This window comes from Ctenopharyngodon idella, chromosome 17, assembly GCF_019924925.1.
Source record: "Ctenopharyngodon idella isolate HZGC_01 chromosome 17, HZGC01, whole genome shotgun sequence".
NCBI lineage: Eukaryota > Metazoa > Chordata > Actinopteri > Cypriniformes > Xenocyprididae > Ctenopharyngodon > Ctenopharyngodon idella.
Genome location: NC_067236.1, coordinates 22,056,890 through 22,069,007, shown reverse-complemented (window position 1 = coordinate 22,069,007; position 12,118 = coordinate 22,056,890). Strand labels below are relative to the sequence as shown.

Genomic DNA, 12,118 nt, shown 5'->3' with positions numbered 1-12,118 from the left:
TTCGTATGGATTACTTTAATGATGTCATTATGAGCATTTTGAAGCATCATAGTTTAGGTTTGCAAGGGATTGACAGAAATCAGATTTCATTAAAAATGTTTTGTTTTGTTTCAAAGATGAACAAATGTCTTAGGAGTTTGGAAAGATGCAAGGGTAAATAATCATTTTTTTGGGTAAACAAATATGGGGTTACTTGTAATAAACAGCCATTTTGTAAATGATTTTAGTGAATCATTCATTCTAAATGAACTTTTTTAATTTATTCCAGCTTCCTTGGAAGTCTCTGACCAGCATCATTGAGTATTACTACATGTGGAAGACCACAGACAGATACGTTCAGCAGGTAACTCAACACGGCTGTCTCAAGTCTCTGTGTACAGGTAGACAACCTAGATAGTTTTCACACCGAGACTAACTGGTTCTTGTTTCATACAGAAACGATTAAAAGCAGCTGAAGCTGAGAGCAAGTTAAAGCAGGTTTACATCCCAAACTAGTGAGTACTTCAACGAGTCGAAGTTCAATCCTGGATTTCATTTCACCATAAGCTTTGAGTGCTTGCACTTTGACCAGGTGAAATCCAGTAACCCTTGTTTGCCTATTTTTCTACAGTAACAAGCCCAACCCTAACCAACTGAGCATGAACAGTGTGAAACCAGGGCTGGTGAATGGAGCCGGGGCGCTTCCAGGAGCACCAGGCCAGCCCGTCGGATTGGGCCGAGCATGCGAGAGCTGTTACAGTGAGTATTTGACCTGCTGTCAAGTACTTCAAATGTTAAAGGTGACATTAAACTGGAATATGACAATGTATTTGTACATCCAAAAAATTATGCACTTTCCCTTTGAAACAAACAGCCAAAACATTGTGTTGAAATATCGATGTTGGCAAGTATATGTTGGCCGGTAGCATTTTTATGAATTCCAACAATGTGATATTGTGAAAACATGAACGTGAACGACGCTTGTGACAGTTGACGGACCATTGCTGCAATGTCACGAAAGTTTAAGCCTTAGCAATTTAAAAAAATTCAGAGCGGAAGAAGACTCGAAAGGAAAGTCAATTCAGTACTCGCGCACTGTGTGGGAAGGTTTCTGTGTGCAAACATCTGTAGTGCGCACCCAAAAAGCCGACTCAGACAGCGCATGAATACTAAATTGAGATCTCAATTCATTTTGACAATTCAAACTAAATTGTCAAAATGCCCATCTTGGCAAGTATCCTTGTAAACATCAGTTCTGTCTTAAGTGAACATAAACAGTTGAGAAATAAAACACATGTGTAACAGTATATTGGATCAGTGCATTTCTCTTAAAGTGACAGCAGCCTAATATTCCTGCTGATGTCTGTGTTTTTAATGTTAATCAAACAACAAAAGTCAAAGAAAAATCACTCACTGCTCTAGACCGAATAACTTTTGTAACTTTAATAAGGATTAATCTTAGACTGTGTCCTAAGCAGACGCGACGCCGCGGCACGCAATAAAGGTATCTTTTCCATTATGTTTTTGTCCTAACCAGCCGCAGTGACAATTTTATTTTAGAGACTGTTTCTATTTCTCTGCAACGTCGCGGCTGGAACAACAACACAAAGTATGGCAATGATAATATCAGGTACTGTTTATGTGCTTTATTTAATGTTGAAAGCGCCAAATGTGAGTTTGAATATTATTCTGTGTTCCCAGCTTTTTAGCTGTAATGAAAACAACACTGGCTAATTCATATCAGATCTTGAAAATAAATAAATGGGCACAAGAACGTTCAAACTGTCAACTCAATGCAAACAAACAAGTGTATTCTATGACAAAGATTGGTTCAGTCACTCCATATGCACTTTAAATAATGTTTAAATGGTGTAATATTTATGAATTTTACTATGTACTTGCCCATTTCATTGTGTCTGCTGTGCTCTTGCTGAGAGAGCCCGCCCACACTCTCTTCTGATTGGCTGTGGTTTTTGATCGATTTTATCGCTTCTCATTTTCATGTCGCGTCTAGTGTGGACCGTAAAATTGCTCGTCGCTGGAATCTTATTGCATCCCGTCTGGTTAGGACATGGTGTAATGTTTCATGGCTGGTAAAAAATATTTATGGCCGGTAAAGTCACCGGCCATTGGCAGGTGTACCAAAAAGTTAGTTTTAGGTCCTGTTGCCTCCAATATTATCTGGGCCGGGGCTTTTTTTAGTGTTAACACGCTGGAAGAGACCTTTAACTGTTTGCTCACTGACACTAAAGGATTGTCTACATGCAGTGCTTTGTTTTAAAACCTCTATATCTGACTTAAAATCATTATTATCGAACCTTAAATCAAATTTGTTCAGCTCATCAGTAAACTCATCAGTAACTGCATTCAAATCACCTTGTTTAAAAGCCGCCTGTTTTCTGCGCAAGAGAATGTATGGTTTGAAATCCATGGTTTATTATTTGGAAAATCTGTAAGCGTTTTGTTAGGAAAAAGTACACATAATTACACACCACTTCTGTAAGTTCATCAATATTTTCTATAATGGGCAACAAAGCATCTTGTGACATCCTGTTTTTAGTTCGTTTCGATGTCTTTGGTCCGTGTTGCGGTCATATTTCAGTCGACCCGCACCAGAGTTTGTCTGGAAGCGGACCGAAACCCCTGAAAAGGTGGGCTGTCTGGGTCTGATTGTCCGGTGTGCACCAGGGTTCGATGGCAGCGATTAGATTTATTCAAATGAACCACACTAACAGAGCACTCGCACCAGAATTCATTTTAATCAAACCAAACCTGCCAACTGTGAACACTCCTTAAAACTTAAAAACTCAAAACTAAAATCAGAAATGTTGCTTTGGCAGCTAACTGAAATAAGTTGAAGTACTAAAATAAATAAAAATAAATTATAGCTAAGTAGAAAGATTAAAATAATAATGACAAAAGCACATAAAAATACTAAAATTTAAATGGCAACTATAGTAGTACTATAATAAATAATACAAAAGTAACATTGTTCTACATGTAATGATATGGTTGTTAACCTCTTTTTGTTTTTCCATTATTTGTTGGCTTTAATATTAGTTCAGGTCAAAGGTTAAACTACAGCGAGTAGAGCAGGGTCGTGTTGGATGGAGCTTTATGTGTTTTGTTTTTGTGTGCAGCCACCAGCTCGTATCAGTGGTACTCATGGGGGCCGCCCAACATGCAGTGCCGCCTGTGTGCCTCCTGCTGGACTTACTGGAAAAAGTACGGAGGTTTGAAGATGCCAACCAGACTGGATGGAGAGAGGCCCGGACCCAACCGCAACAACATGGTGGGTGTGAAGTGGATTCCCTCCAAACATGCTCCAGAGTCAATTCTTGACATGAAATTCTCTTGCTCTCCCCACGAGTCGGTTTTATTTAGTCTGTTTTTTCTTTTACTGTGCAATTCTGTTTTATTATGCCTCTTTGTGACTGTTAAATGAAGGCTTTGAATGAGTGTATAAGTGAAACTTTGTCTTTCATTTATGTTTAAAAGTGGAATTCGTTCACTTCAACAGAATTAAAGGGCAATATTTAGATTTCACTGTCACCCAGGACTTGACTTTCATCTTTCTGTCTGTGTTCAGAGTCCTCACGGTCTGCCTGTGAGACACAGCGGAAGCCCAAAGTTTGCGGTTAAGACCAGACAGGCTTTCTACCTGCACACGTCCCAGCTGACGAAAGCGGCTCGCCGCGTCTGCCAGGACCTGTTGAGATCCAGATACTTGGCCAGACACCCGTACATGCCTGTCAACACTGCCGCTATCAAAGCCGAGTGTGAGTATTTGCTTTCAGACATGAATGTGGTACTTCAAAACTGAATTGCTCTGATGATATTTATTATTATGGAATTTATGTATGAATTGTGTGGTGATGTAATGTTTTTTTTCATAATAAATTGTGGGTTAATGACGAATAAGAATGTCCAAGATAAAGAATGGGAAAAAAATTTAGTTTAAAACACATGCGACAAGTTCTTAGAGAAATGTACTCTTTGTATTTTTGTGTTGGTTTCATATTTAAAAAAAAAAAAAAAATCAAAAAAAGTTTACATTTAATGGCCATCAAGTAAAAAGTAATTTTCCAATATTAATAATACATTTTAACAAAACTGTTTACAAAGAAATTATTATAAAATATGCTAAATATGCTACTTGCAATAAATTATTTTAAAGAGGCTTTTTTTCTTCATTATTAAGTAAGTTGTACAATTCAGATTTTTTTTTTTTTTTTTTGCCTTTATATACCCCCCAAAAACATCAAAAGATGATGAAAAGCATGTTTATCATTAGAGGTGTATTCAAGTCTTTCTGAATAAACAAAAAAATGAGTGTTGGATCATTGACCCTGTACTCATTACCATGTTAATTTTAACCTAATTAGAACATATAATATAATGCTGTTTATGGAAGCGAGTTTCCGCCACAGAATAAAAAAAATAAAAGATAATTGCGACTTTTTATCTCACAATTCTGACTTTTGTTTTTGTTTTTTTGCGAGTTTATATTAATTCTGACTTTTCTTGCAATTGCAAATTTATATCTCACAATTCTGACTTTTTTCTGGCAATTTTCTCGTAATTAAGACTTTTTTTCGCAATTGCGAATTTATATCTCACAATTATGACTTTTTATTGCAGTTGCCAATTTTTTTTCTCGTAATACTGACTTTTTTCTTCTTCTCGCAATTGACTTTTTTCTTGCAATTGCGAATTTATATCTCACAATTCTGACTTTTTTTTCTTTTTTTTGGGGGGAGTTTCTATCAATGCTGACTTTTTTTTTTTTTTTGGGAGTTTATATCAATTCTGACTTTTTTCTTGCAATTGCAAATTTATATCTCTTAATTCTGACTTTTTTCTCGCAATTTTCTCACAATTCTGACTTTTTTAGCAATTCGGACTTTTCTCGCAATTATGACTTTTTTCTCGCAATTCAGATTTATATCTCACAATTGACTTTTTTCTTGCAATTGTGAATTTATATCTCACAATTATGACTTTTTCTTGGAGTTGCGAGTTTTTATCTGGCAATTCTGACTTTTTTTCTCACAATTCTGACTTTTTCTTGCAGTTGCAAGATATAAAGTCCAATTCTGAGGGGGAAAAAGACTTTTTTTTCTCAGAATTGAGCTATTTTGACTTTATAATACACAATTGCAAATTTATATCAGAAAAAAGTCAGAATTGTGAGATTAAAAAGTCGCAATTACCTTTTTATTTTTTATTCAGTGTCGGAAATAAGCTTCCATACTGTTTCTTATATTTCAGGTGCCGTGCGGTTGCCAGATATGTCCAAAAAACCTGCATCTTTAAAGCAAACAGTAAGGAAGCCTTTGGAGTCAGTGGTTAGATATCTGGGTGAGTAAAACTGTCTCGACTTCAAAATCTTTTACATTTTTTAAAGCAAACCCATTTTAATCATGTATTATCCAAACATGTTCCAGAGGCCCACCCTTGCCCACCCAAATCAGATCCTCCACGAGGAGCCACCATTTCCACAGGCAGCCTGACGCCCATCAAATCCACGCCCATCCTCAACAACGGCTCCCCAACCATCCTGGGCAAACGCTCCTACGAGCAGCACAACGGCTTGGATGGTAAGCGATTGAGTTGTGTGCACAAGACGCTCTTCTGTGCTGCCCACACGACACACTCTCCTCCCACTCTTCTTGCCATGTCTCATTCACTTGTCTTAAACTCTCCCACTCTTATCTCCACCAACCCCCATACAGGAAAACACACACACACGCTACTTTAATCTCTGAATGGCTTTCAGGGTTGTCATGGTAACGGATCAGCAGTGACTCACATGGATCATTAGTCCTGTGAGAGATCAGACCCCAAAAACACAGACTAAAGGCACCGTAGCCGCCGATTCAAAAGGAGGGCTTCCCGAGCACGTGGCATGGATGTTAGGAACACTTATGTATGCTCCCCTGTCACATTGTGCTTCATTACCCTCTTGTCTCTATGAAGGGATTGGAGAGAAACCAATGTTCAGCGGTTATATAAATTCCTGATGAGCTTGGCACCATTCTGTCCAAAGCAGCAAATCCTTTTTCTTCACCCCATGCTGATTTTTCAGATTGCTTTTATATTTGAGGTCTTTATGCACTTGTTGTTACAGTTGGTGTTACGTGATTGTGATAAATGTCTTGTTTCCATGTTGCCGTCCTCAAACCCGGTCTTTGTCATGTGAGCAGCATGTATTATGTAAAGGATGGGGTTAGCAGAGGAGTGCCTGTAGTACCTCTCACAACCAGTAGGGCGACATGACCCTTCAGGGGTGAACGGCACATGAAACTACAGAATGTAGCAGTGACTGGAGTCTCAAAGACAGTAGCTTTGTTGCAAAACCTAGTAAGCTGCCTTGATACTCTTCTAAAGTAGCATCCTAACTAAAATTGAATCTCAAAAGTGACTGATTTTGGAGCGCTGTTCATATGCAGCAACTCCATGCGCCACACAGAAAGCTTTCTTTATTTGAAGCACACTCATCTCAACCCATTTACATATTATATTATATTATATTATATTATATTCAGGGTGTTGCTTGAACTTTTTTGCTCACCAGCCACTGTGGCTAGTGGTTTTCCAAAGTTACTAGCCACTCAGCATTTTCACTGGCCACAATTTTGACATCGATACCATGGGGAAAAACTGCCATATAGATATTTTTATTATTATACCATAATTTGGCAGCATGTATATTAGGCTGCTGTCACTTTAAGACCTGATGCATGGATCCATTATACAATCACACACCGAAATTCAAGCCCGGTAACCCCAACAATATTCATCCGGAGCAAATTAAACTAGTGAGTGAGGGAAGGCGGGTTTGTGTGTCAACTCGCTGTCGGAGAGATGAGAGAGAGAAAGAGCAGCTGGTATCGTGTATCTATTTTGCAGAAAATGAGTATTAAAAGCGTTTCAGATATTTCAGTATCATTATGTATCAAAAATATATATTTTTGACACTTCATTGCGCTTAATTTATTATTTCAGATTCCTATTTTAAAAGACTAAACTTGAAAAATGTATATATAAAATTCAACCCACCAAAATGGCTAGTAGGAGTGACTGTGTTGCACTGCTGAAATCCGGGTGCATTTGAAAGGTGTTAATGTCAAGCTCTGATTACATTACATTACATTACATTATATTATTAATTTTGAATATTAGCTGCAAATACTTTTTACCAACATGTATAGATGGATCTCCTCTCTTATCTCTTCTCTTTCTCTCTTTATGTGTGTCAGGACCCAAACCCAAAGTTCTGGCTCCTCAGTGGGAAATAATGGCCAAGAGGGTGTCTGAACAAGGCCGAACTCCCTCTGGCCTGCAGGATGAGGTTCATGAACTGGACTGACCTCTGCTTTGACGACTGACTGCTATTCTCTAACCAGATGAGCAGGTACAGGTCTCCTGACTAGGGCTATATCTAACAATTATTTGTGTAATCGGTTGATTATTTTGATGATTGAGTAATCGGATACATTTTTTGTGGTAATAAAAATAGACCTAAGTGAACCTTTAGTGAACCTAGCCTTTAAAATGACAAAAACAATAATGAGGCAATAATAATTGGTTCAAATAAAGTATCAAAAGCAAGTAATCATATGATTTAATTGAACAACACTGTAAAATACATAATGTAATATAGATAATCTGAACATAATCAACTTGTCTACATTATGTATTAGAACAAGTACCTGCAGAGGGTTAGTTCACCCAAAAATTAAAATTCTGTCATTAATTACTCACCCTCATGTCGTTCCACACCCTTAAGACTTTTGTTCATCTTCAGAACACAAATTAAGATATTTTTGATGAAATCTGAGAGTTTTCTGTCCCTCCATAGACAGCTACACAACTGACACTTTGATGCTTCAAAAAGTTCATAAAGAGATCGTAAAACTAATCCATATGAATTTTTGGGTGAACTAACTCTTTAAGATACTGAATATGGTTTATGACTGAATACTGTAAATGTTTGTCTTGCATTGTACTACAAACTCTGACAGCATGTCTATAATTTCCAGGTGACTCGAGAGTTTTTTTTCCAACTCTCAGTGACGGGCGGACCTAAGAAAGGATCCACGGTCAGAATGTCCTGTCCAAGCGGCCCATTTTTACAGCTGAAGCCATTGAAAAGACTGCAAAGCCCCAACGCCTCTATGGGTTCAACAGCCTGTGGCCAATCGCAGGACTGACCTGATTGTACAGGACTGATTATTATTATTATTATTATTATTATTATTATTATTATTTACCATCAGCTGTTACTTCTGTCATTGTAATTATTATTATAATTATTACAATTATTATTACTGTTCTTTTTTTTTATGAAGTATAACCATTTTCTTTTTAATGATTTGAGAAAATGTAAGAATCTTGAACGTTTCTTGAAACAGCTTGCTCCCAATCCATAATGTAAAGATGGGACGAACTGTCATTTTTGTCTCTTGCGTTGTTTTGTAACATGTCAGCTCCGCGTTGACGTGAAGGACTATATGTCTCTCTTCGTTCGGATGCTTGTATTCTCTGGTTCTGTTCGCCCGTCCTGCCACAGCAGTTTAAATTATTCAGAAAGACAACGAAACGTTCTTTTTCTACCTTTTTCACGAGTATTGCAACTGCTTCTATATGTAATTTCTCTTTTGTGAATATGTAAATGAAAACAGGAGGAAGGCGTTATTGTACAGTGGTGCATTTTGGGCCTTTGCCGGTTATCAAAGCTTGTTGTAATGGATTTGCCATGCACAGCGTATTCTTTGAATTGTCTTTTTGTAAGGAAACCTTCCTAGGACTCTCCTGCGTATACGGAGAGGTGATGGGAAATCTGAAAAGGTACTACCCCGTTAATACAATCATGCACCTTCTTAAGAATGAGCCTGTATGAGAGTGGTGTTCAAGTTATTCCTCACATTTGCACGCAGCATTCAAAAACAGACCTCTTCAGGCTGGGGATATGCGATACAGCCCAGTTTACCCTGCAGTTGGCTTATCAAATATTGATATCTTTAGGCCAACGCAGAGCTTCTCGCACTCATCACACATTATTCTTTTTAAAGAAATGACAAGGATTTATACACCTACAACAGACTGAGCTTGTAAACACTGACAGCTTGGAAAATCTTAAAAAATTATGTATAATTTGACACTTGTAACCAAAGATAGTGAGGGCTATAAAAGGGTTAATGGATGTAACTGGGGCATGATATGTTTTTATAGACATGTTTTCATCATATCTAAAGCAGAATAGGTTGTAGAATATCATTTAATTCCTTCCAAAACAGATGTTAGATAAGTAATTTGTGATGAAACAAATGATATACAACAGATATCAGGCGAACAAAATATTTATTTTGTTATTAAAGGGATATTTGACCCCAACATAAAAACTATTTCATTTGGGGCGTGAGGGGCGGGACTGCCTGTCACAGCAAAAGCAAACCACAACATTCCAAACAATCCCAGACGGACAAAATCAAGTCCTGTCCTACACTTGGATATACAATAGGGAAGAAAAGACTATCACAGCTTCAGTTTCAAGTTGACTTTAAAGTGAAGTTAAGTTCTTCTATAAAGGATAGATTATGGTCCTGCAAGGCACCAGCCACAGGGTTTTATGTTTATAGCTGTAAAATCCAACTAAATCCAGGATTTTTATATTGGAAACCTCGTACTTAATGTTTTAATTAAGCCTAATTGTGCTTTTCAAATGCATTTTCAATTGATAATTAGTGTTCTATTGTATTACTGGCACATACTTAAGCGCTGCCTAAATGTTTTTTATTTGGACTCCTCAGTTTGAAGGACCCTGGCCATAATCTGTTCTTATACTCCAGGGGCCAGTTGCATAAACACAGCCGCCAAGTTAAAGGGATAGTTCACCCAAAAATGAAAATTACCCTCAAGCCATCCTAGGTATATATGACTTTCTTCTTTCAGATGAAACACAATCGGAGGAGTTATATTAAAAAATCCTGGCTCTTCCAAGCTTTATAATGGTAGTGAATAGAGGATGAGATTTTGAAGCCCAAAAAAGCACATCCATCCATCATAAATGTAATCCACACGACTTCAGGGGGTTAATAAAAGGCCTTCTGAAGCGAAGTGATGGGTTTTTATAAGAAACATATCCATATGTACAACTTTAAAAACTAAAATAAGCTTCCGTACGACAGACGGCCGTACACATCGATTCATGGTGAAAGAGTGAACTCTGACCTGACACATGACGTAATGACGAATGCGGAAGTGCAGAGGAGAGAGCAAAACTAAACACCGGTCACAAATTAGAGGTCTAAAATGAGAATTTTTAAAGAGAAATGTCGGTGGATTTTGATATAAGAGAAGAGGAGCTTGAGTTTGTTGCCCAGCTCTATTTGTTTGATCCGCGAGAGGCCTTTAAGATTAGAAAAATCCTACATCATACGTCATACATCGCGTAAGAGGTTACTCTTTGGGCATTAGTCGATGTGCGTTCGGCCGTCTGCCCGAAGCTAGTTATTTTAGTTTTTAAAGTTGTAAATATGGATATTTTTCTTACACAAACGCATCGCTTCACTTCAGAAGGCCTTTATAATGATCTTTTATGATGGATGGATGTGCTGTTTTGGGCTTCAAAATCTCATCCTCTGTTCACTGCCATTATAAAGCTTGGAAGAGCCAGGATATTATTTAATATAACTCTGATTGTGTTCGTCTGAGAGAAGATAGTCATATACACCTAGGATGACTTGAGGGTGAGTAAATCATGGGGTAATTTTTATTTTGGGTGAACTATCTCTTTAAGACTGTGTCTGACATACTAGCAATTAGGGCTAATCAGTGTTACCTTTTGGATTCAACTTAAACTAATCTTTCTTTGTATGTAACTGACTTAAAAAACAATTATGGGCCGTCTTGACTAACTTGTAAGACTAGTCTAAGCAGTTTATGCAACCAGCCACAGTACTCAATATTTTAATGTCTGTGGTGGGTCATACATGCCATATAAATGCATCAGCTCATCAAAATGACATAGGGCTGACATTACAACACAAGAATGATGCTGAAGTTGAAAACAGCAGTTAAACAGTTAATAGTGGACACTTGAGTCTATGTCTTAAAATCGAGCTACATGGCATGTAGCTAGATTAAGACACAAGACTCAAGTGTAGTACATGCCTAGACAGCAGTTTTGGGCTTCATATGCATTTTCAGTCGGTACATCTGAGTGTAAGCTCAGTTTTTTTTTTTTCTTAAACACGCTGATTGACTTAGTAATGTCATACTAGCATATACTACTATAACGATATGCAGGAATCATTTCGAAGGCTGCGTCCTCCGGAGGTCGCATTTGAAGGCTGCATACGTCATCGAGGCGGTCTCGTTTAAGAAAAGTAACCGTTAGATTAAAAAAAAAAAAATTAGATTGCAAAGTAAGAGAGAAATTACAGTATTTTACACCTCACGAGGAACAACAGTCACTTTTATTACGATTAATTTTCTTAAAAAAGACGTCCTTGATGACGTATGCAGCCTTCAAATGCGACCTCCGGAGGACGCGGCCTTCGCATTGAGTGTGTATCGCATAAATATTAAGTGTATTCCGGTGTTGTGCCTAATAGGTGTTTTTAAAATTTCCGTGAATTAGTTATTTTCAAAGAAACAGTTCAGTAATAATAAAAAAAGTTAAATTAAATTTTTTACGCTTTGGCGTAATGACGTCGTCACGTGCTCTAAAATGTTCCAAAAAGCCATATACGTGTTTTTTGTAATTTCTTTCCCAGTTTCCAGTTCAGTTAGCTCATAAAAACAAAGCCAATGACAACATAAAAATATATTTTACAATGTAAATTGTTTATATATATTAGCTACAATTTACAACTATAGGCTACTAAAATTATACTATTAAAACCATGTCAGTTTCATACAGTATGTGTTTTGATCAAATTCCCATACAAGTCGATCCTCGGTTCACTCTGTTCTCGGCTCATTACGAATCAATTCATGCTTGATGGATACGGTTCTTGATTCAATTGAATCAGTGAACAAGAGCCAATCGGACCTATTAATCCCATTCATGGACAAAGTCCAGCTTTGTGAACCGATTCAACCAATTCATCACAAAGATCCGACTCTAAAG

General features: G+C 37.4%; 1 protein-coding gene across 1 annotated transcript in view; it reads left to right on the top strand.

The window, feature by feature from the left end:
• mta1 (metastasis associated 1) overlaps positions 1–8,874 on the top strand; it is a 54,792-nt gene extending 45,918 nt beyond the window's left edge. The window contains 9 exon segments of the mRNA XM_051868401.1: positions 269–343; positions 436–494; positions 611–738; positions 3,120–3,271; positions 3,569–3,758; positions 5,251–5,340; positions 5,427–5,579; positions 7,242–7,396; positions 8,025–8,874. Coding sequence (XP_051724361.1) covers positions 269–343; positions 436–494; positions 611–738; positions 3,120–3,271; positions 3,569–3,758; positions 5,251–5,340; positions 5,427–5,579; positions 7,242–7,351 — 957 coding nt within the window. The 3' untranslated portion in view covers positions 7,352–7,396; positions 8,025–8,874.
• Positions 8,875–12,118: the final 3,244 nt, after the last annotated feature.